Raw genomic sequence first — 25,461 nt, 5'->3', positions numbered from 1 at the left:
TTTTGAAAAGTCGTGAAAATTTGAGCAAATCTTTGAATATATCTTTTTTAAAGTGAACATTTGTAACTCAATATTTGCTTCTGGGTGGTCCCTGGAACAACATATTTTGAGATGGGGGTCCGTGGCCAAATATCTATAATTTTGAGGGTCCTTGACATGAAAAAGTTTGATCACCACTGACACAGAAACATAGGTTTTTCCAAAAAAAAAATCTTAGAAGGATTTAGAAGACACTTATAGAATCGGGTCAAAAATATTCAAAGATATGAATGTTTACGATTTAGAAAAAAATAGCAGATCTACAAGCTCGCAGCGCGGCACTCGGTGCCGCGCTGTGAGCTTGTATATCTGCTATTTTTCAACAGCTAAAGCATAAAATAATGGTTAAAGTAATATTGCGCAATAATGCGTACCCGATCTAAACGGCTTAAACATGCCATTGATTCTGCGTTCCCCGGCACTATACAGCGGCGGAGCGAGAGAGGCTTTATGGAGCAGGCACGATTCCATGCTAATCTCATTCACATAAGGTAACATGAGAGCCCGGAGGCCCTGGGAACCACTCAGACCAGAGGTGTCTTCCTGTAGCCCATATTAGATTTAACGGTGCGCTAATCGCATTCATGTCCATTTCCACCCCACCACCCACGCGCAGGTTTCACTCGATTTGCCAGGGAGCCGTAAACCCCACAGTCATTCCTACAATTTGTTTTAATTTCGTTTTCCCCGGTTCAGGTATTCATTCTTGAAAATGTGAGGCACTTTAGATCCTCTAGAGTCTTGTCGTGACTGTGGACAGCCACACGGTCGTTTCATACCATCAATCTGCAAACCTTAGTTTAATAAATAAAACATTATTTAACAACTTGAACTCTAGCATCGCTATTCTGTGGCAGAAGTAGCTCATTTAAAATCTGTTACATTGGCTATTTTCTGCAAAGATATTTGGTGTAGAGGGGGAAAAAGCAGGGGGCCTAGTAAGAGACCCTTAGTATATAGGGTTTACATCAGGGGTCTTCAACAGGGGGTCCAGGACCCCTATGGGTTCCTCAGAGTTACTACAGGGGGTCCTCCAAATCTTTGTGTGATAGAAACCTTTTTTCCTACTTTTTTATATTAACCACTTGAACCCTATAGTCAATATTCTGAGAACTTTAGCCAAAACGCTGCAAGGCGTTGTGAGCTTGTAGATCGGCTATTTATGGCAATTGGTGTAGAGGGGAAAAAGAGCAGACTAAGTACAGAGTGAAAGGTCAAGTTTATTAAGTATTGACGGTTCAAGTGGTTAAATATCTGAAAACACAGATTGACATGAATCCAAAATGCGCTGATGATTGTGCTGAAGACCCCTGGTTTACATGATTAAACCAAACTGTATGGTAGAATATATGAATACAATATAACTGGCACATCTGCAGTAGTCGGAGGTGGTCTCCCTACTCTTCCACTGAGACCCTGATGTCAAGTGCTACTGCCTGAAGCTCATACTGTAGGTGCAATACCTCCCCTGTTCAAGGGGCAGATGTAGTTGTTTCGTCTCCCACCCGAGAGACCTGGGTTAGAATCCAGGGTGATACCGTTTCAATTGCCTCTCTCCATCGGGAGAGGACATCACTTATTTCCAGGACTTTGAATTATTTCTTTTTAAGTGTGCAGCAAACTCTAGAAGTGCAGTTTAGGACAGTGGTTCTCAAACTTTTTCATGTCAAGGAGACAAGGACCCCTAAATTCACACTTACTAGCCCGTGGGCCCCTACTTATTATAACTCTATGGTGGGCCCCCATTTGAAAAGATATGCCAGGGACCCCCATAAGAGAAGATTTGTACAGCTCCCAGTTTAGGCTACGGACCCCGAATTTAATGGCATTTCTATTATATCGAGACCCCAATTTAAATTGTAGAATCAACGTTAATTTAACTCTGAGAGTATAAATGGAACCAAATGGACCCATTTGGTTCCATTTGTTCACTCTCTGAGTTACATACCCATAAGGGTCCATTTGGTTCCTGACTATCATTTAGCTGGGGAACCCTGGGACTCCCCAGGTCTCTTGATGATGATGCTAGGAAAGGAGAGGTGAAAGTTGTCCCGGCTCACTTCCTCCACTCAGCAGAACCTTCCTGGGAGGAGAGACGTCTATGGATTTGCTGCCTCAAACGTCTAGCCACAAACTCCTTTATGTAACTCTAACCCTGTTCCTTATTTGATTCAGCTGTGATACATGGTCAGTCTATTTCTCTGAAGTGTCCAGTGTTCTGTCCATGTTTCATCCAAGTGTTTCTAGGTCTTCTCTGAAGTAGTCTCTCAAGCCAGGCAACTCTTCAACATTCTTCAAATGCTACCGAGAGTCTGTAACTCTGTCTGACATCATTTACCCATCCTACCTGGTTCACGTCCCCTCCCACCCATTCTGAATCCCCATAGACTTTTTTCATATCGCGTCATATAAGAACTGTGTTCCAAACATAAACAAATTATCTCAGCGGTTTGACTCATATGGATATGAAGAATCAACTGATGGTGAGAAAACTCTAATGTTACTGTCGCCGATTAGTTACATTTTCGCTAGAAACAGGCTTTATCAAATATGAGTGAATGACTATCATAAACCATACAGAGCCACCTCCCCGACAATATCACGTTATTTTTGGACCACAATGCTTATGTGAGACGATTTTAAGATACCCAATGTTATTATCCATAGAGAAATTACTTCCATGAACCGGGGGATGAGCGAGTCACGTCATGACTTACACACATGACACTACTCTATATAGTTGCAATAGGACGTATCTAAGGAAGACAATATATTTTAACTTAAAACATCTTTAAAATATATGTTTTCTAAGTAGAAAGCTAAATAGATGTGTTTTTCGACCAATTCGATTTAAAGTAGGAATTAGTCCTACTTTAAATCGAATTCGTCGAAAAACACATCTATTTAGCAAATAAGTCATTTATTTGCAAGACTTTAAAGGTGAAATTGAAGTCTGGGGACAGGACATCCACCTAATTGTTGTTGCATTTCCAGACTGTTAAGTTTCATTTATGCTCTATCACATGACAGTGTGTTGTCAACTTGTAGGTCGGCTCTTTTTGCCGTGTAACATCGTCAAGCATTAGGCGGAAGCATTTAAAGATTGTTTGAGCCAACAGTCTGTCTCAAGGGACTATATCTGAAGTGTCCAGTGTTGTGTGTGCTTTCATTCAGGTGTTCCTGGGTCCGGGAGGCGAGGTGGAGATGTATGCCAGTGCCACCATCCATCCCAACTCTCCTATTAACAGTGATCTGCTTCTGGACCAGACTGGAGCTCACATATTCATCATGTCCAGCACCGCTGTAAGTCAAAGAAATTATCCATGTTTCTAGTTTACAGCTGTATTCTTAATTTGGATGGCCATTAGATTGCCTCAAAGTCACTGTCATACAGTGGGTCGCAAAAGTTTTAATTTTTTGAGTACACAATTATTTTTTACCCCCCTTTTCTCCCCAAATTAGTACATTTGCCAATTAATTCCTCCCCACACTCATTTCTGTGCGTTGTCACAGCTGTTGTATCCTACTGGCTCACCTGCCAGTGAGGTAGGATGCAGCACCTCCGTCCCACTTCTTCTCCCACTCATCACTCCTTGCTGATAGGCCGTCGTTCTTGCCTGTGGGGGGAGGTGACCTGGATATTGGAATGGGGGGTGTTGGCCCTAAAAAGATTGAGAACCACTGATAGACGAATGTACCGCTGTGTATTCAAACCCCTAGACTAGACTCCACATATTTTGTGTGTGTGTGTGTGTGTGTGTGTGTGTGTGTGTGTGTGTGTGTGTGTGTGTGTGTGTGTGTGTGTGTGTGTGTGTGTGTGTGTGTGTGTGTGTGTGTGTGTGTGTGTGTGTGTGTGTGTGTGTGTGTGTGTGTGTTTGTGTTTTTCCTTTTTTCTTCTTTTGACTAAATACATCTTTTGACTAACTACATTGGACAGGTTCTTTTTTTTTTTTTTCTCTCACTTTTTTTTTTTTTCATTTCCTGAAAAAGAAAAGCTGATTTTGGAACTGCAAGGTTTCTGCCCAACAGCAACTAAATATATATATATATATATATATATATATATATATATATATATATATATATATATATATATATATCATACATGGTATACCACAGGCTACTGTCTGTGGTACAAAAGTAGTCTGTTCTATGTTACGCCAACATCAAGGTTCAAGTTCAAGAGCTCAGTTTTGCCAGGCGGAGTGAAAGCGGAACAGAGAGAAGAAAAAGAGTACATCAAAGTGTACATAGAAAAAAAGAAAGAAAAGCCTGCGCCTGTCTGTGTGTGCCACTGCCTGTGTGCATGTGTGTGTGTGTGTGCGTTCTGGCTCCTCCCTTGTTCCATTCCAGTCAGTGTGGTGTGTGATTCACATCATTAATAATTGTGGTGCAATTATGGTGAATGTGGCCTCATACAGTAAGACGCGAGTCATTGACACTGGAGTTTGTCTGCTAGCCAGCAAGCTAATAGATGGAAATATTGTTTATATGGGTGGATTTCCTCCCATCAATTATTTCAACCCCATTATCCCACACTGTACTCGCTCTACTGTAAATGTACAGATGAACAACATTGCTGTTATCACAGCATCAGTGTACCCTAATGTATTTTACAAGTATTTGCATGTGCTTATATACATATACAATTCAACATGAGACATTGATGTATGCATGGCCAAAGACTATATTCATGTATATCCGAAGTGTTGTGTTTGCACGCACCATGCAACACAACACAACTTAACTACTTGAGCCCTATTGCATTGTAGGTATCTACAGATGTGCATTCTTTTTGCATTTTGAGAAAGAAGTTTTATTTTATTTTAATTTTCAACTATATGGACATGCCCAAAACTGGGATGCCAGGTTGAAAGTGGTTAAACACACAAACACCCGCGGCCTGCCTTTTCAACGGTCACACACATTGAGCAAGTCACCCAGATGTCTCCACACACACACACACACGCGTCTGGACACAGCGTGCCCCTCGTCGTCGCACAATTCATGATTTGTCAGATTTGTCTCTCACTGACACTTCCTCAAGCTGTGTCTTTCTCACCCCCAAAAAACAGAGGATTCAAGAAAAATGAGGGTGAAGACATAAAAGAGACGCGAGCAGCCAGCTGTCTGCTGGGGTCAAAGTTGTGTCACCCCACTGTGAGCCCTACAACGGTCAGCTGGACGTGTGGGCTCAGCCCAACAATGGTATTGATTAGAGAAAATGGCCGCCATTGTGTGGAGACCATTGACCCTACAGAATGCGTCTGTGTAGGAAGTCTGAAGGTGATAGATGGTTCTGGTAAAAGCTGCACAACATGGTCTAGTCGTTCAAACCCTGCCTCATGAACTCTGTGTTGTCTAAATGCGGAACTCTAGCTTTTTTAAATGTACACAAAGAATACCGCTTGAATGTTTCCAGCTATCGATTGGAACATGGAAGAAGAATGAGCTACTTCTACAGGTTTCTTGAGTACCAACAGCAGTGTGTCCAATGTGCTGAGATACATTGGTGTGCTGTGTGAGAAGTCCAGGTGTTCCTTGGGATTTTGCAAAAAACACACATTATTCTTGGAATACACACAACTATACAAACAGTTATGTATTTAGTGTTCAAATGCACACCAGCTTTCATTGTCGGTGCATTTCTCTCTCTTCTTAGCATGGACTCTCTCTCGCTTCTCACTCGCACGTCAAATCAATTCAAGATCATTTGGCAAGCAACATCATCGTGCGACAGAGTATGAATTAGGCATAAGTGATGTGGGTGTCACTATAATTCCTACGTTGTGTGTCATTACCAGGTGGAGAAGCGTCCGGTGGCTGAGTGTGGGGACCACCATGACTGTCAATCCTGTCTGGCTGCCAGAGACCCCTACTGTGGCTGGTGTGCCCTCGAAGGACGGTGAGTAGAGGTTGCAGTCATACACACGGATTTGGGTGATGTCAAAGCATATCCGATCTCAAACTGTGTGTGTGTGTGTGTGTGTGTGTGTGTGTGTGTGTGTGTGTGTGTGCGTGTGTGTGCGTGTGCGTGTGTGTGCGTGTGTGTTTGACGTTTTAGGACAAAATCCTCTGAAAATACAATGACCGATGATGGAAAGAGAGTAGCCTGACAGAATAGTAAATCCTCATCAACATGTGACGTGACAGAGTTTCCTGTCATGTCAAATGGCCTGCGTTCAGTCAGATGCTGCGCACATCGCGCACAACAGAATATTTGATGACTTGGGAGTGAGAATGCGTTGGTCTAATCCTACTGTCCAGTCATCTTATTCCGTATCCTTTTCAGATGTGGGCAGCGATGGCAGTGCCACCGCGGCTCCGTGGAGGGCCACTGGCTGTGGAGCTTTGACCAGAAGCAGCAGTGTCTCAGCATCCAGGACCTCAGCCTCTACAACATCAGCCGAGGAGAGAAGACCGACGTAAGACCAGGGGGAGAGAGAGAGGGGGTGGATGGGTCTTATGCAGGGTATAAGACCAGGGAGAGAGAGGGGGTGGATGGGTCTTATGCAGGGTATAAGACCAGGGAGAGAGAGGGGTGGATGGGTCTTATGCAGGGTATAGGACCAAGGAGAGAGAGGGGTGGATGGGTCTTATGCAGGGTATAAGACCAAGGAGAGAGAGGGGTGGATGGGTCTTATGCAGGGTATAAGACCAAGGAGAGAGAGGGGTGGATGGGTCTTATGCAGGGTATAAGACCAAGGAGAGAGAGGGGTGGATGGGTCTTATGCAGGGTATAAGACCAAGGAGAGAGAGGGGTGGATGGGTCTTATGCAGGGTATAAGACCAGGGAGAGAGAGGGGTGGATGGGTCTTATGCAGGGTATAAGACCAAGGAGAGAGAGGGGTGGATGGGTCTTATGCAGGGTATAAGACCAGGGAGAGAGAGGGGTGGATGGGTCTTATGCAGGGTATAAGACCAAGGAGAGAGAGGGGTGGATGGGTCTTATGCAGGGTATAAGACCAAGGAGAGAGAGGGGTGGATGGGTCTTATGCAGGGTATAAGACCAGGGAGAGAGAGGGGTGGATGGGTCTTATGCAGGGTATAAGACCAGAGAGAGAGAGGGGTGGATGGGTCTTATGCAGGGTATAAGACCAGAGAGAGAGAGGGGTGTATGGGTCTTATGCAGGGTATAAGACCAGGGAGAGAGAGGGGTGGATGGGTCTTATGCAGGGTATAAGACCAAGGAGAGAGAGGGGTGGATGGGTCTTATGCAGGGTATAAGACCAAGGAGAGAGAGGGGTGGATGGGTCTTATGCAGGGTATAAGACCAGGGAGAGAGAGGGGTGGATGGGTCTTATGCAGGGTATAAGACCAGAGAGAGAGAGGGGTGGATGGGTCTTATGCAGGGTATAAGACCAGAGAGAGAGAGGGGTGTATGGGTCTTATGCAGGGTATAAGACCAGGGAGAGAGAGAAAGCAGGGTGTGGATGGGTTTGATGCAGGGCTCAAGTAGGGATGTGACGATATGAACATGTCATATCACGATGATCGTGACGAAAGAAATCGCGATTTACAATATTATTGCGATAATCAAAATCCATTATCCTGGGGTGGAACATTTGCCAAAAAATTGCAGATCTACAAGCTTGTAGATCGGCTATTTTTTGGCAAAGACATTTGATAGTGAGTGAAAAAAGACTATCAAGTACGTATAGTACCTTTTAACAATTATAGAGGGTTTAAGTGGTACCGGATATGCAGCTCGGCAAATAAAAGGTGTATTGATCCCAGTGCATGACGGAGGACAATATCACGATAAATGTAAATCTCCACAATACGATTATTCGTGACTGTTTTTTATATCACGATAAACGATAATATCACTTATCGTCCCATCCCTAGGCTCAAGCAATGTGTCTAGCTGGACTTCAGTGTTTAATGTCCGTATCCCATACATACATTTCATATGTTACTACGTGCATATCGTCACTGACGGGCAGAAACCTTGTATCTCCAAGTTTCAAATGTGTAGGTTTTTTCGTAAAAGTAAAGCCCTGCTTTGTCATACAAGACTGTTGCACAAAGCTAGTGAAAATAGCAGATCTACAAGCACACAACACCTCGCACCGCGAGGCGTTGAGTGCTTGTAGATCGGCTATTTTCACTAGTTTAGATCGTTTTTAAAATGATAAACACAAACCGAACGGTTTTGGACATACAAGGTTTCCACCCGACAACGACGATATGGTTCTTTGAGTTTCTCTCCCTGCATCTCTGACATGAATCTGTTTCCTCTCTCCCGCCCCCAGATCACAGTGTCAGTAGCTGGTCTCCCCAGTCTAGCGGTGGATGAAGCTTACTCCTGCTTCTTCCACGACACTGAGACGCCCGCCTACCTCATCCACACCGGAGTGACCTGCTCCACCCCCGACGCCAGCGGTCTGCCTCCCATTGGCCAAGGAGATGGTGTGTGGCATGCTTTGTGGCCAATTCAAACTATCACTGCAGCCATACTCATGTGTATTAAGCTATAGATGTAAATGTTACACGTGATCAACTATCCCTTGCAAAATAGTCAATAGATCATTCACAAACTGTTAATTCATGGTATAATGCATTTCCATAACAGTGTCAGATGCCAAAAATAGTAATAGTAATATTAAGTAAACAGACGGAATGCGCTGTGATCTTGTAGATTGGCTATTTTCAGCACATGAAATCAAGTAAGAATTAAGCCGGTCAACAATGCCGATTTTGACATTTTAAACTCAATATTTAGCAGGAATCTCGCAGAACGAAAAGGGTTAAAGAATAGGGAAGGAAAGCAACAAGGAAAGTCAGATATGTCAAATAATTCCAATATAATACAAAGCAGTATTTGAATTCTGGATTCTCTTTTATCTTTATTTCAAGCACCAAACGCCCGAAATAAATGTAACAATACTGTACAAGAAGGCAGCATTAATAAATGATGGATAAATTCCTCAAAGAAGGCTACATGAATAAATGATGGCTGTGTGTTCCATGATTGGTTCAGATTCTGTGATGGTGACTCTGTCCCTTCGCTTCCTGAACGTGACGGTGGCCGAGACGGACTTCACCTTCTACAACTGTAGCCTGGTGCAGCAGCTCTCTGGACGCAGACCGTGAGTGGACACTCATGTGTGCACGCGCGCACACACACACACACACACACACACACACACACACACACACACACACACACACACACTCACTGTGGTACCATGGTCATTATTATACATTATTCAGATTGTTTTAGTACTCTTTTTATTATTTTTTATTAATATTTATTATGCCAAGTGATTTTTATGTCATATTATGACATAAAAATCACTTGGCATAATACATATTAATTCACATATTATGTGATCTACATGTCTCATTATCTTTTATGTTTTTATGTGATATCGCCTCAGTGGTCAACTTCCTTCCTTCAACCAGGCATCCCTATTTTTATTTTTATGTTAGATTAGTTTTAGTTTTAGTCGTTTATTATTTAATTGTAATCCCATATTATGTGATATTTGTCGGGTAAGATTCAAAAAGTTTAGAACAAGCATACCATTTACAGTAAATGCATTGCCAGTTAAAATCTGTCTGCAAAAATATATAGATTTCACCCAAAATACTATACTTCTTGACATAACCCTTGAGTTTAGTTTGTTTCATAAACACGCAATACAGTTTCAGTTTTTGTTTTAATTTGTTATTCCAGTTAACTGAAGTGATTTCTCTATTCTAGTTTTCTTTATTTTGTTAGTTTCAGTTGACTATGATAACGATAACCTTTATTTCTTTGTTGTCAGGTGTCATGGCTGTGTGAGCAGTCGCTGGGGTTGTAACTGGTGTATCCACCAACACGTCTGCACACACCAACGTACCTGCCCCCACGGAACCACCGTCTACAACCAAAATGTGAGTCCACTGCTCTCGGTGCCAATTGAGTTCCATAATAGTTCCGGGTTGCAGCGTTAAACGGGCAGTTCAGTTTGTTGCCACGTTATTTAGGCTTGATATTGCACATCACCACGCTATGGCTTTTAAATTGGCACTATTGCCACAGAGGAATGTCCATTGGCTTGTTCGTAGCAATGCTAATGGAAACAAATGGGGTAAGTTAGCCAGTATCAGTTTTTTGTTAGATACTGGCTAAGTTTAATGACATAACTGGAGGTATAAACTAGAAACTACAAACTCCCATTTAGGTTGGCTTAGTAATCACCGAGTAGCTTGTTTGTGCTGTTGTTTTCCATTGTCTGTTATGTTTATTTTAAAATAAGTATTCCTTCATGCACAATTTTTATTTTGGGACATTCCCAGTCATTTTAATGTGCATACGCCACTGTATTACCCCTCGATTTTACCTCCTTTTTTCTTTTTTTATTTCCTCTCTCCCCTTTTCCTCCTTTATATCCCTGTGTTATCACCGCTTCTTTTCCATCCCCCCGCTCGCTCTCTCTCCCTCTCTCTCTCTGTGCATCGCCTACTATTCTATCATCAAGCTCAAGCGTCCAACCCAAACCACCTCCCCACCGCCCACCAAACATCCACCCACTTTACCTCCGCCCGTCCCTGCTACCACCACGACAGCGACAGTAACGTCACCGCTGCCACTGCCCACAGAGCCCCCTGAGCCCCCAGCCGTCCCCTCAACACCACCACCCCCCACCCCAGAGCTTATGGCTGTACCCACCACCGTGCCCCCTACCCTGGGTATGACCTTGCCCTCCGTCAGCCTCTCCACCCAGGCCACCACCACGCACCTTGAACCGACCACTCAAGAATCGATTCCCATCGGGGACGGGGTGACGGAGGGCTATGAGGGCGACGGCGGGGACACCAGGAGTTCCGTGGAAGACGAGAAAGGAGTCGATGACGCTGTGCTAACTGAGGTTGAGTCCCCGGAGCCCCCCGTGTCCCCCGCTTTCCCGGAGTTCCTTCCTGAGACTACATTACCTAGCGGCGCCAACGGCCAGGCTGAGCCCTCGGGCGAAGCGGTCGACTCCTCCGGCGTCCGGTCCTCTGCCGCCCCTAGCGAAGCGGTCCTGGTAGCGGAACCCGCCGACAGCGACGACGAGGTGGCCGTTCCCCTCGCTAACGCTGAGGGAAACGATGCAGCCGCCTGGGTGAGGGAGTGGGAGAAGGAAGAGAGGGAGCTAGAGGTGGTCTTGGCCGCAGGTCCGTCTGTGCCGGGGGCCAGCGAGCAGACGTTCATCCACGCTCGCCCATCTGAGCCCGATATCGCTGAATACTATCAGTCCGATTCCTCGTCTGACTCTTACGTGCCGGTGAGTGCATGTAGCCATTGTAGTAGTACAGCAATTAACCTTACACATAGGAATAAATGTAGAGAAAGACGTTTGAACCGTAGTGTCCATATTCTGAGAACTCTAGCCGAAAATAGCAGATCTACAAGCTCTCAACGCCTCGCAGCGCGAGGCGTTGTGAGCTTGAAGATCAGCTATTTTTGGCCAAGAGTTTTTGTGTAGAGGGGAAAAGAGCAGTACAGAGTGAAAGGTCAAGTTTATTAAGTTTTGACGGTTTAAGTGGTTAAATATCTGAAAACACAAATTGACATGAATCCAAAATACACTGATGGTCGTGCTGTCAAACAATGAAACTACTGTATATGGAATCTATGAACAGGTTGTGGGGGTCCCTGCTTCATCTCTCTCTCTCAACTAAGGGGTCCTTTCCCTGAAAACGTTGAAGACTTTTTCTCTAGCAACGCTGTCAGAAGAAGTACCGTACACGTATGCAATCCCCAAGGGCATCTATGGAATATGTTTGTTCCATATGAAGATGCTGTGATGGTTCTGGTATCAATAGCAATAAGTCTCATCTGGTCCCCCATTAGAGTACTGTACTCTGTACTGTACGATCTATACTCTGATATCTATGGCGTTACTATGACACCAGAGGATGGAGGTACTTCTACTGTGGCAGCTACTAACTTCAACATCTCTCTCTCTCACTAAGGAATTTTAGCTACAGTACTATCGCGCCAGGTCTTGTTCGCTGCCACCGCCAGATCCAAATATAATGGGAAGGATATCAGGTTGTTAAATCACTAGCCCTGGGCTGGTGAGGTTGTAAACGTTATTTTAGAATTCATCCTCCCTTGTGTTTGATTTTTTGAGTGTCCAGTGCTTCTGTCTTCATCATCAGCTTCATTTGACCATATCAGCCTCTTTGAGCCTATATGCTGCTTTTTACCTTTGTTTTGTGGGTTTTTGTTGCTGCTGTTTTTGTCTTCGGTGTATAGGAGGTTTTCTTTTTGGTGAAGTGTCCCACTGTAGGAAATAAACTATACAGTATTATGCACTGTATGTATGTATGTATATTATTTTAGATGGCATATATGCAATACTTATGTGCGTTACATTATGTTAGCAGGAGTGTCCGTGTGTGGACAGGATCCAGGGTTCCGCTCTGATCCCAGTCAACGTGGAGAGGAAGGTCACTCTGGTGGGACAACACCTCCAGCTGTTTGAGGTAAGGTTAGCTCAACACAAGTTATCATCTGTATTCTGCTGTGTCATATCTATATCTATATCTGTCTGTCTGTCTGTCTGTCTGTCTGTCTGTCTGTCTGTCTGTCTGTCTGTCTGTCTGTCTGTCTGTCTGTCTGTCTATAAATTAGTACAGTATCACATCAGATTGCAGATGCAGCATCTAATGTAACAAATTACAAGCAATATAATAATAATGAAAACAAGTGAGAAACAAACTATGGGACACTGATCTCTCTCTCTCTCTCTCTCTCTCTCTCTCTCTCTCTCTCTCTCTCTCTCTCTCTCTCTCTCTCTCTCTCTGTGTGTTCAGGATAAGGAACTGGACTATGAGTGTGTGTTGGACATCGAGGGGCGATTGGTGGTGGTGGATGCTGTTGTGGAGACAGATGTGACGGAGCCTTCCAACTTCCTTATCACCTGTCAACTGTACCAGGTGACAAACTACAGCTCTATGTTAACAGTACCAGGTGATAAACTACATCTTTATGTTGATAGTACCAGGTGAGGTGACAAACTACAGTAGCTTTATGTCAACTTCACCAGGTGAAAAACTACTACATTAGCCTTGTGTTAACTGTATTGTATGGTGTGCATTCTACACGTTTTGAGCTTGTTAATGTGCCATTTTCACAATTGTAGAAAGTTCCTGAGGATCTTTTCCAAAAGATTAGCTTAGCTACAGTTGGACAGACAGAGCCACCCTTGGCTCTCCAAGTTGCCCTGAACGTGGGGAGATATTCCCACATGGAACATGTGACACGTGGTGAGGTCATTGTTGTGTGATGTTGCCATTGTGTTGGTTTCAGTATGCATACTCTGCCCTGTTGGAGGAATACCAGGCCATGGTCAGTGTGAGGAGGAAAGACAACTTCCTCATCGACAGCACTGAGGATCTGCACGGTAGGAGAGTGTGTGTGTGTGTGTGTGTGTGTGTGTGTGTGTGTGTGTGTGTGTGTGTGTGTGTGTGTGTGTGTGTGTGTGTGTGTGTGTGTGTGTGTGTGTGTGTGTGTGTGTGTGTGTGTGTGTGTGTGTGTGTGTGTGTGTGATTGCATTACTTTAAAGTAATTGTGAGGGCCAAAAGTCAACACAAGTATTATAGTAGAATTTGTGCTGTGACCACCCTTCCCCCTCCCCTGCGGCACGTCGGACGCTTGATAACCACATGACTCCCATTCAGGGGCGGCATAGCTGAATGGTTAGGGAGCCTGCTTGGGGAACCAGAGCCCCTGGTTGTCCCTGGTTAGATTCCAGGCCAGGGTAGCAATCGTTGTGTGTCCCTGAGCAAGACTTTTAACTCCTAATTGCTCACACGCTCCTTGTTGGGCAGCGAATCAGCTGGGTTGGGCTGAAAATACTGAATTTCCCCCTCAGGAGGAAGTAGGTGACTAATATTATTACATTAATTGAAATGCTGCTTCTGCCTCCGAGAATTGACACATTGTTGCACGACCATGTGTGAGCGGCCCCTTAATTCTATTAAAACTGCAACTCCAGAACGTATGGTGGTCTCCCTACTTCCACTGAGACATTTAGACCATGGTTTCGAGTATGACACCTGGTTGAAAAGTAGTACTGTCTGAAGCTAATGAGCGCAACATCTCCTTTGGCGACGCGCATATTTCCGTACTGGTTGAGTGACCTTGTGTTGAGATTTAATGATGATATAATTTAGTGTAGTCACTGCCACTCTGTCAGCAATTGAGTCATTGCTGACAGAGTGACATAGATACCCACAAACAAACAAACAATGTACTTGGCAGGCATTCATGTCCACCTCTGTCCCATCTGTTGATGTAATGACACTCCCTATTTCAGTGGTTCTCAACCGAGACCCCCAAAATAATCATATTTTAACTGGGGGACCCCCCCACCCTGACCAGCACTAAGAGTTGAGGCATTACATTTTGTATAACACGGTTCTGTTGTGAAAATGGCAGATCTACATGCTCACAAGTCACAGCGGCTTGCGTTGCGAGGCATTGTGAGCATGTAGATCGGCTATTTTCACAATTTCTGCCTCTAATATTTGACACTTTGTCTAATGTCTAATTTGTCTAATGTCTAATTTGTCATTTCAGAGGTACTAAAAAGTCCTTAAATTGTCACTTTAGAAATGTGCAGATACCCCTCTATACACTTAAACTTTATGTTGGTTTGTTTACTGTTGAGTGAGAAAACAATCTTGCACATCAAGTTCATCATCTGGGGACCCCCCAAAATAACTTGGGGACCCCCCTAGGGGTCCCGACACCACAGGTTGAGAACCACTGCCCTATTTGAGCTGCATCGCTATATAAATATCCCCATGCATCATTCCTCTGCTCCAGTGACGCTGTTCAACTGTTCGGTGGGCCGGTCGGACTGCAGCCGCTGTCGCACGGCCGACCCCAAGTATGGCTGCGCGTGGTGCGGCGGTGGAGCGTCCGGCTCGCACTGCGTCTTCCAGGAGTCCTGCAGCGACCAGATCCAGCACACCTGCCCTGCACCCGTCATCCACTTTGTAAGACTGCCCTCTGCTGGTTGCTTTGTGACAGGAAATAGTGGATTGTGTGTGTGTGTGTGTGTGTGTGTGTGTGTGTGTGTGTGTGTGTGTGTGTGTGTGTGTGTGTGTGTGTGTGTGTGTGTGTGTGTGTGTGTGTGTGTGTGTGTGTGTGGAAATCAAGCATACAGTAATAACGCATAAGTGCATTATTTACATTAAATTTTGACAGTAGCGGTAACTAAGTACTTCAGTACTGTACTTAATTACAGTTTTGAGGTATTTGTACTTTACTTGAGTATTTCCAATACGTTTACTTCTACTCCACTTCACCTCGCATTTCTTTGCAAACTTTAGTTACTTGTTACTTTGTAGATTTTGATTATTATTACAAAACATACATAAACACGCCATATATATTTCGGCCATTTGAAAATAGACGATCTACTAGCTCACAATGCATCGCGGTGAGACGTAGATCTGCTATTGTCAAAAGATTTGTATACATTTGAAACTTTAATTGGGACATTCTGCATAATGAGTACTTTTACTTTTGGTACTTCAAGTACATTTTGATACCAATACTTTTGTACGTTTACGTTACGTACATTTTGAATTCCTGACTTTTACTTGTATCAGAGTATTTCTACATTGCAGTATTGATACTTTAACTTTTTTTTTTAAGTAAAAAATTTGAGTACTTCTTCCACCACAGAATTTTGACATCATGGGTTTCTCCTGGCTTGTTTCTTGTTATATCCATGTACTGTATGGTGTCCTCTTGCGTCCCAGATGGACCCGGTGTCTGGGCCGGTGGAAGGGGGCACGGTGGTGACCATCTCGGGCTCCAACCTGGGCCAGAGGGCTGAGGACATCCAGAACTCTGTCAGCGTGGCGGGGGTGCCCTGCACCGTCATCCACAGCAGATATGAGGTCTCCTCACGGTGAGTCCTCCGCCACAACACCACAATGCACTAGGGATGGAACGATTATTGTGACAAAAGAAATCGCGATTTCCGATATTCAAAATCCATTATCCTGGGGCGTTGTGACACGTTGTAAGCTTGTAGATCTGCTATTTTTTGGCAAAGACATTTGATAGAGAGTGAAAAAAATATGTATATTATAAGTACCATTTACCAATTATAGAGGGTTTAAGTGGTACCGGATATGCAGCTCGGCAAATAAAGGTGAATTAAACCCAGTGCATGACGGAGGATGATATCTCGATAAATTAAATCTCCATGATACGATCGTATGGGGATTGTTTTTTATCACAATAAACAATCGCTTATCGTCCCATCCCTAGAATGCACCTGTCCTGTCCATAGGAAGGACATCCTGCTAGTGTTGATTTCATCGACTGAAACTATGACGAAGAATTTTCTAAGACTAAAACTAAATCAAATAATTTGCTGTCAAAATCAACACTAGGTTAGACTGCTGAACAGGCCGGGTGGAGGTATAGACTGGTGATAACACACGTCTTCTTCTCTGTAGATGAATTGTGTGTGTTGTGTATGCTCTACTATAGGATTGTGTGTGAGACCACAGGCAGTGGAGGGGAGAAGAGTGGACAGGCCTCAGTGAAGGTCAGAGGAGGAGGTCACGGACTGTCAGCACAGACCTTCAGCTTCCAGGTAACAACCACCATAACCATTTGGATTGATTTGTTTACAGTGTTTACATTGATTGATTAAAATATTTGTTTTATGAAATCATTGTTTTTGGGTAGTATTTCTTTTTTTTTTTTTTTTTGTTGATCTTTTTATTTCTGGAGTCATGTGATGAAGATGTATCTGATTACCAAAGTTTGCATGCTCATTGCCCATTGCAGAAGCGAGAGAATAAGAAAATAGAAAAAGTAACCTTTCTTTTTCTAGTCTTCTCATTTTATTTCTCGCTTGCCACTCGATCACTGATTAGACCCTCCTTTTGTCCTTCATCCATTGGTTCAATTTGTACACTCAGAGTTAAATTAACATGGGAGACTTTGTACTGTAGATTGGGGTCCCAGAGATAAAACGTTTATCAAACTGGGGGTCATTGAAATTTAAAAAGATTTGAGAATCACCGCTCTATTCTCCCCCCCACCCATCCCCAGGACCCTGTCCTGAGCAGCATCTTTCCCCAGAAAGGGCCCAAGGCAGGGGGCTCGGCCCTCAGGATCAGGGGCCGGAGGCTGAGGACCGGTCAGCCCAGTGAGGTCAGCGTGCTGATTGGAGGAGTGCCCTGTGTTGTGTGAGTGTCCCCGTGTCGCTGTCAATTGCATATTTCTGTTTACATGTTATGTTCTTTTTTTTTTTTACTATGCACGAAAATGAATTTCACCCACTTCGTTACTTATGTAAACCTGTGATGTGACAATCAAGCAATAATTCTGATTCTGACCTGTTTTGTAAAAAAAAAAAAACATGCATCTCTTATTATACATTGTATTGAAACTTTCTATATGCATTACTTATCAGGAAATGGAAATGGAAAATGTTCCAAAGATTGGCTATATTTAGTGCTTTTGTGAGACACTGTCATATGACAAAGTATAAAATTTGGTAATTGACGATATGTGTCAATTATGTGTTACTGTGTCATGAGCTGTATCTTATTGTTCTGTGTCCAGCTCAGACATTCTGGACGAGCAGATCATTTGTCTGAGTGGAGCCAGCAACAAGACAGGAGAGCATGGCATCACGGTGCGGTTTGCCGGTGCAGAGCGCCATCTACATGGCGGGGTGTATCATTACACCCCAGACCCTAATATCACCATGGCCACCCCATCCAAAAGCTTCCTCAAGTGAGTGTCTATATGATTCTATAAGGCAGTGTTTATCAAATGGGGGTACATGTACCCCTAGGGGTATGCAGGGGTACTGCAAGGGGTACATGAAAAAAAATATATATATAGAAAATGGGAATATGTATTTTAGTGTTATGGTCCATGATAAAGCATTGACAAACTTTGTGTGAACCTGCTCATCTGTAGATTGTTAAACCAAATTACATCAATACCTTGAGTGAGTACAACTGTTATTGAATAGAAAGCAATGTTTATTTGCCATTATGTTGTTTTGTTTTGAACATATTGGCATGAAAACTGGACTTTTTATGTAATTTTTTCTAAGCAAAAGGCTGTAGTCAGGGGAAGGGGTACCCGGCTTCAGAAATCAGTACAAGGGGGTACTGCAGCTCAAAACGTTTGAGAACCACTGATATAAGGTGTTATATCGTTGTAAAACATAAGTAGTAATTTACTTCAAAAGAACATACCGGTACATGCACATTTAAGAAACAATAATAGTAGCAGATTTTGCCCTAAAATCGCGCAAAGCGGTACACAGTATCTCTACAGTCATGTCATCAACATGGATCTGTCCCATTTCCCATATTCCCTCCTGATTGGCTACGGTTGCCTTCAAAATTTTGTGTATGCGACGTTGCGCTCGCTTATCTCCCGATTAGGGAGTCTTACTGGTAGTAGTAGAAATGCTAATGATTTCACAGAATAATAAAATCATCGTCGTCATTGTTATTTGTATTTAAATGGTTAACAATGACTTAAGTAATCATTTTTCCTGTTTAAAGTACAACCTCTCTGGCTCTCTCTCTCTCTCTCTCTCCACCAGGGGGGGCCGAATCATCCGTGTTAAAGGCCACAACCTGGACGTGGTTCAGGAGCCTAAGATCAGAGTGACGCTCAGCCCCCCCGACACCCTCCCTCCCAGGAGGAAGAGGAGGAGGCGCGGGGGGAGCACTGGGGAGGAGGCGGGCGTCTTGACGAGACGCAGGAGGATCGTTCCAGAGCCCGGCTGCCCAGAGGGAGCGATCTGTCACGTCCATTGGGTATGGATGAGTGTATGTGATGAACAGACTGATGGATGGAGGTGTGTGTGTGTACATGGATGGATACACTTTATAGCTCTGATAAAAAGGTCCCGTACCTCTCGTCATGTAAGAATCTGGTGTGAATTTGCTCGGGTGATGCAGAGGTAAAGTAGCTGCTCACCACGGAGGTTGTGGGTTCAAATCCACCGTGGTGCATCTAGCTTTGTCGTACAAACACAACTGGCCCTGTTCGAGGTGGGTGATAATTGGCACTGAGCGTATTCATACGGGCTGGGGTGGCACCTTTCAGCGAGTAGAACGGGTTCGGGTTCGATCCCCAGCCGGGTCATACCAAAGACTCTGAAAAATGGGATCCAGTGCCTCCCTGCTTGTCACTCAGCATCAAGGGTTGGATTGGGGTAAGTCCCTGAGACATACTAGCGTCATGTCCAGGGGGTGTACAGTACTAGTACATCAAGCTGCCTCACGCTACAGAAACAGGAGATAGGCTCCTGGCTTAAAATAAAGAAACTGAGGATGAAAGGTATTCTGAAGTGCATGCCCAGTTCTGCCACCAGCAGGCAGCCATTATGGGTAGTCCACCTATCATTTCCACATTATTAATGCTGCTCCAGGAGATGGGCAAATGCTTTCACTTCATGCATGAGCAGATCAGTTTCATCAGCAGATTTTTTTTTTGTGTCTCTAATTTGGCGAATGTCTCATTTAAATAGCACAGCACATTCATGATTGTGGGTTGAGGATATGGACAAAGGGGTCCTTAAATATCAGGGGATGGAATACCCTCTCACAATCAATTATTTTCACACAGTGCCAGGCGCAGGTACACTTATAGCTCTTAAAGCGAATGGAAGACCACACTGTCATTGGTCTAATTCAGTGGTTCTCAACCTGTGGGTCGGGTTCCCCAGGGGGGTCCCCAAATTATTTTGAGATGATTAACAAATATTAGTGGCAGAAATTGTGAAAAAAATCACAATAAAACAGTGTTATACACAATGTAATGCCTCTACTCTTCGTCTTGTCGTCAGTCTGGGGGGACCCCAGTTAGAATATGATTAGTTTGTGGGTCGCGGCCTGAAAAGGTTGAGAACCATTTTTTTTTCCCAAAGCACTCCCGTGACTTCATTCAGAGATTAAATAAATCCAGATTATCCCCCATCTAACACATTTTAGCATCAATTCGTATTCCTTTTCCCACTCTCATGTGTCCCAGTATGACTCTCGCTGCACGGTGAGCAGCTCGTCTCTCATCCTGTGTCCCACGCCATCGGTGGGCCCCGAGGCCCGGAGGGCCAGGATCAAAGTGGATTTCCTGCTGGACAGCCTCCATTTTGACTTCAACGCGGTGGGGAACGAGGCCTTCAGCTACGAGCCCAACCCAGAGCTCTACCCCCTGAACCTGAACGACCCTGGCAAGCCCTACCATCACAAACCTGGCAGCATCATCTCCGTGGAGGTGGGTGGTGGATGATGGGACTTGAAAGTGTCGCTATGCTATTTACTGCATAGACCAAACGTTGATAGTCCATATATGTTGTTTTTTTTCTTTAAGAATCAGTCAGTTTCCACGAAGCATGTCATAGAGGCTTTTTTAAAGTCTGCAGCACACCACAAACTGTCTGATTTTGTAGTTTGAGGTTATGGTTTGGGTGGCTTTTTATACGTCGAGCTTTTGAAACAGACAAAAGGAGAGAATGTCAAAGATAGTTTTCTTCCTTTTATAGCAGGATATAACGTTTATTTTGTTACGACCATAATGGTGCATGAGTTGAAAAGATGTAATGTGTCCCTGAGCACTGCTCAATGTAAAGAAAACAGTGTAAAGCTGCCATTAGTTGTTGAGATTTCAGAATGATAGCACAGTAAAGTCCTTAGTCTTGATATAACTCGTGAGAGTCAGAGAAGTCATTTGGCATTTTGCTCCCAACCCAGGGAGAGAACCTGGACCTGGCCATCTACAAGGAGGAGGTGGTGGCTCTCATTGGGGAGGGGGTGTGTGCTGTGAAGACCCTGACCCACAACCACCTGTACTGTGAGCCTCCGTCCCAGCAGCCCTCGGTGGTGGCTGGCAGGAAGCTGGAGGGAGTGGACAGCCTGCCGGAGTTCACTGTGAGTCCCAGCCTTTCTCACAAGCTACAGTTCACTGTGAGTCCCAGCCTTTCTCACAAGCTACAGTTCACTGTGAGTCCCAGCCTTTCTCACAAGTTACACTGTGAGTCCCAGCCTTTCTCACAAGCTACAGTTTACTGTGAGTCCCAGCCTTTCTCACAAGCTACAGTTCACTGTGAGTCCCAGCCTTTCTCACAAGCTACAGTTTACTGTGAGTCCCAGCCTTTCTCACAAGCTACAGTTCACTGTGAGTCCCAGCCTTTCTCACAAGCTACAGTTCACTGTGAGTCCCAGCCTTTCTCACAAGCTACAGTTTACTGTGAGTCCCAGCCTTTCTCACAAGCTACAGTTTACTGTGAGTCCCAGCCTTTCTCACAAGCTACAGTTCACTGTGAGTCCCAGCCTTTCTCACAAGCTACAGTTCACTGTGAGTCCCAGCCTTTCTCACAAGCTACAGTTCACTGTGAGTCCCAGCCTTTCTCACAAGCTACAGTTCACTGTGAGTCCCAGCCTTTCTCACAAGCTACACTGTGAGTCCCAGCCTTTCTCACAAGCCACAGGACCACTTTCCAACAACGTCCTCTATGATGTGAATTCCGGGCTCAAATTCAAGCCCGGTTGCAGTTTATGGAAAGAGGATTTTGGGGACAAAATATTAGTTTTCTTTGTTTAAATAATTAAATATCATGAGTTAGTTTAAAGCAAAAAAAAAAACTTTGACTTTTAAATAAATGTGTGTGGGTGGGTGGCTAGCTGGGGGGTTAGACATAGAGGGAAGATTAGAGTGTGCGTTTACAATACAAATTGAACCTTTCCTGGAAAGAAAAAAACACATCGGTGAAATACATGAATTAAGCATAATTTATAGTCCATCCATAGTGACATTGTTTGCCAAAAGGAACAGATCATCAAGCTAACACTGGGTATTGTGGCACATTGTTAGCTTGCAATGATAATCGTCCAAGACTCTTGTCTGTTCTGGTAGAATCGCAGAATCGCAGGTGCCATAGAATTGCAGGCCTCCACGGGCCGTTTACCTATAGAACGATTTCCTGAGCGACACCCTGGAGAGGGCGCTGCCGCCATTATCTGTGGTGTAAACACTGTAAAGTAACTTGTAGCCTACATTTACTTAAGTACAGTACTTAGTACAATTTTGAGTATTTGTACTTTACTTGAGCATTTCCCATTTTCAATAATTTTACTTCTGCTCCCACTGGCTGCTGTTTGCACCGCAGTTTGCATCTATAGGAAAGCGCCTCCTTCACATGAGTTTAATTCCTGGCCTTGGCCCTCTGTTGTCCCGTGCAGGTCCGGATGGGCAACCTGAACTTCTCCCTGGGCAGAGTGCAGTACGACAGCCAGGCCCTGTCCACCTTCCCCCTGGAGGCCCAGGTGGGGGTTGGGGTGGGAGCCTCTATAGTGGCTCTCATTGTTCTCATCATAGTGCTCATTTACAGGTAAGAACAGACTCCATACATCACTGGTTCTCAAGCTTTTTCATGACAAGGACCCCCAAATTGACACTTATTAGCCAGCGGACCCCCCATTTGAAAATATATGCCAGGGACATCCACATTAGAGAAGGTTTTCATGGCTCTAGCTGTGATTCTCAACCATTTTCATGTCAAGGACCCCCATTTAATGGCATTTCTATCTCTGAGACCCCAATTTATATTGTAAAATCAATGTTAATTGAACTCTGGAGAGTGTACAAATGGAACCAAATGGACTTTCTGAGTTACAGACCCATAAGGGTCTATTTGGTTCCTAACTATCATTTAGCTGGGGACCCCCTAGAACACTCTCAAGGACCCCTGGAGGTCCCCGGACCCCACTTTGAGAACCAATGCCATACATACTGTTCAAACACAGAGCTTGAAGACAAACTGTTTTACCCAGCTATGAGCTCTGATTCTGGGCATTAACGAGTATCACGAGTACCATGACCCACAAAGTAAAAATTATCAAGTGCAGTGCTGAAACAAGTCTTTCCTGGACATTATCTATGCTCCACACTTCACATTTTCCCTAAACCTCCTTTAAACACAATTCAATTACCTCCCAGCTGTTTTATGTATTGCAGTCACAAGGCTGAAAGGGAAGCAATAAACCAGGAGATGACTTGAATGAATTATCAGGGGTTACGAGGATCCCCAAATAGCCATAGCCCCTTCAGCGAAATGGCTAAAGAAAGTCAGATCACATGCTCACAATTTTTATTCTATTTGTCCCTCTCCTTCCTATTGGCCACCCTGGCATCCCTGCTGGGGGTTGAGGCCCCACCCACTTTGCAAACTATCTATAAAGACGGCCTCACTGCAATGGTTTCACGTTTGCATTCAGTTCAGCTAATTGAAATCTTTTGATCGTAAGCAAAAGCACAACTCTGGTCACTTCCCTGACTGCATGTCTGTCTGTCTGGCTGTCTGTCTGTCTGTCTGTCTGTCTGTCTGACAGGAGGAAGAGCAAACAGGCCATGAGAGACTACAAGAAAGTCCAAATCCAGCTGGAGAACCTAGAGACCAGTGTCCGAGACCGGTGCAAGAAGGAGTTTACAGGTATAGTCTAACACAGCGATTCCCAAACAGTGATTTATCTCTTTGGGAAAACTCTAAAGCAGTGGTTCTCAACCTTTTCAGGCCGCGACCCACAAAATAATCATATTTTAACTGGGGACCCCCCCCACCCTGACGAGCACTAAGAGTTGAGGCATTACATTTTGTATAACACGGGTCTAATGTGAAAATAGCAGATCTACATGCTCACAACGCCTCGTGCTGCGAGGCGTTGTGAGCATGTAGATCGGCTATTTTCCCAATTTCTGCCTCTAATGTTTGAGAATTTGGCCAACGTTTAATTGTCATTTTAGAGGTACTAAAAAGTCCTCAAATTGTCACTTTAGAAATGTGCAGGTACCCTCTATACACTTAGACTTTATGTTGGTTTGTTTACTGTTGAGTGAGAAAACAATGTTTCACATTAAGCTAATCATCTGGGGACCCCCTAAAATAATTTGGGGACCTCCCTGGGGGTCCCGACCCACAGGTTGAGAACCACTGCTCTAAAGTACGGTATTGTTATGTGTTGTATGAAAGGCTGCAATACAGCCGTAGTTTCTTCCTCCTTCCTTTTCCATCTATCTATCTTTTCCCCCTCTAATCTTCATCTTTCTCTCTCTCCTCCATCCTTGGTCCTCCTCCTCCAGACCTGATGACAGAGATGATGGACATGTCCAGTGACCTGGTGGGCTCAGGAATCCCCTTCCTGGACTACAAGGCGTACGCCGAGCGCATCTTCTTCCCCGGCCACCGCGACTCGCCGCTGAGACGAGACCTGGACGTGCCGGAGAGCCGCCGTCAGACCGTGGAGCAGGGACTCATTCAGCTGTCCAACCTGCTCAACAGTAAACTCTTCCTCACCAAGGTCAGAGAAGCTTTGGAATTATGTTATACTTTTATATAAAACAGCAGATATACAAGCTCACACTGCGAGCTTGTAGATCTGCTATTTTTGAAAGATCTTGATTTGTTTTTTGTTTAGTTCTTTTGTGAATCTTTGAATACATATATTTTCCAGAGCAAACTTTTGTAACTCAAATTTCTGCTTCTGGCAGTCCCTGAAACAACATATTTTGAGATGGGGTCTGCGGCCAAATAATGTAATTTTGAGGGTCCACTGACATGAAAAAGTTTGAGAACCACTGATTTAGAAGAAGGATTTTGAAGACATTTATAGAATCGGGAAAGACTTGCAAACATTTTCACCCATTTTCTAAAATAGCAGATCTACAAGCTCACAGTGCGGCACCAAGTGCCGTGCTGTGAGCTTATAATTCAGCTATTTTTCAGTAGCTAAAGCATAAAATAATGGTTAAAGCGGTTCAAGTCCAGGTCTAAATACGTAAATCATGTTTTTGTGTGGTTGTGTGTTTTTGAAGCTTGCCAATGAAAACTCTGCTAGTTTATTGTGCTCTGCATTTGTCTAAAGCATTCATAAATAATGCACAATTCTACGCGGTTCTCTCTCCTGATTGGATGAAATTAGTGACCACCAATGAGGACACCCCTGTTACTGTACAAACACTCTATATCAATGATTACTATCAGAATATTAGGCTTTAACTTTTTAACTTTTTAACTAAAAACCAAAATAAATCACAGCTCCTTTCAGTAACTGACAGCTGATGGCAAATTCAAATGCGTCTACATTATATATCAATGTGTGTGACATGCCGAGGCGGCTCTTGACTTGGGGTCTTCTCTCTGGTCTCTCCATGCAGTTCATTCACACTCTGGAGGTCCAGAGGACCTTCTCCCCCAGGGACAGGGCCTACGTGGCCTCCCTGCTGACCGTTGCCTTGCACGGCAAACTGGAATACTTCACAGACATCCTGAAAACTCTGCTGAACGACCTGGTAGAGCAGTATGTCGCCAAGAACCCCAAGCTAATGCTGCGGAGGTGAACAGAAATATGAACTTTATCATTGTTCATTTTCGGTATCGG

General features: G+C 44.2%; 1 protein-coding gene across 1 annotated transcript in view; it reads left to right on the top strand.

The window, feature by feature from the left end:
* Window positions 1-25,461, top strand: part of plxnb1a (plexin b1a) — a gene marked incomplete at both ends in the record, with an annotated part of 93,287 nt that overhangs the window by 53,467 nt on the left and 14,359 nt on the right. The window contains 21 exons of the mRNA XM_080732871.1: window positions 3,214-3,342; window positions 5,844-5,944; window positions 6,332-6,464; window positions 8,295-8,451; window positions 9,023-9,131; window positions 9,813-9,921; window positions 12,403-12,501; window positions 12,832-12,954; window positions 13,328-13,421; window positions 14,849-15,021; window positions 15,793-15,944; window positions 16,535-16,640; window positions 17,105-17,241; window positions 17,621-17,794; window positions 18,624-18,840; window positions 20,060-20,302; window positions 20,779-20,955; window positions 22,267-22,415; window positions 23,416-23,516; window positions 24,164-24,381; window positions 25,238-25,416. Of these exons, the coding sequence (XP_080588997.1) occupies window positions 3,214-3,342; window positions 5,844-5,944; window positions 6,332-6,464; window positions 8,295-8,451; window positions 9,023-9,131; window positions 9,813-9,921; window positions 12,403-12,501; window positions 12,832-12,954; window positions 13,328-13,421; window positions 14,849-15,021; window positions 15,793-15,944; window positions 16,535-16,640; window positions 17,105-17,241; window positions 17,621-17,794; window positions 18,624-18,840; window positions 20,060-20,302; window positions 20,779-20,955; window positions 22,267-22,415; window positions 23,416-23,516; window positions 24,164-24,381; window positions 25,238-25,416 (3,080 nt within the window). The remainder of the gene's footprint in view (window positions 1-3,213; window positions 3,343-5,843; window positions 5,945-6,331; window positions 6,465-8,294; window positions 8,452-9,022; window positions 9,132-9,812; window positions 9,922-12,402; window positions 12,502-12,831; window positions 12,955-13,327; window positions 13,422-14,848; window positions 15,022-15,792; window positions 15,945-16,534; window positions 16,641-17,104; window positions 17,242-17,620; window positions 17,795-18,623; window positions 18,841-20,059; window positions 20,303-20,778; window positions 20,956-22,266; window positions 22,416-23,415; window positions 23,517-24,163; window positions 24,382-25,237; window positions 25,417-25,461) is intronic.

The sequence above is a fragment of the Nannobrachium achirus genome, assembly GCF_963921795.1.
Source record: "Nannobrachium achirus genome assembly, chromosome: 9".
Classification (NCBI taxonomy): domain Eukaryota; kingdom Metazoa; phylum Chordata; class Actinopteri; order Myctophiformes; family Myctophidae; genus Nannobrachium; species Nannobrachium achirus.
Note: the sequence above shows the minus strand (reverse complement) of the source record. Positions and strands in the feature narration are given on the sequence as shown.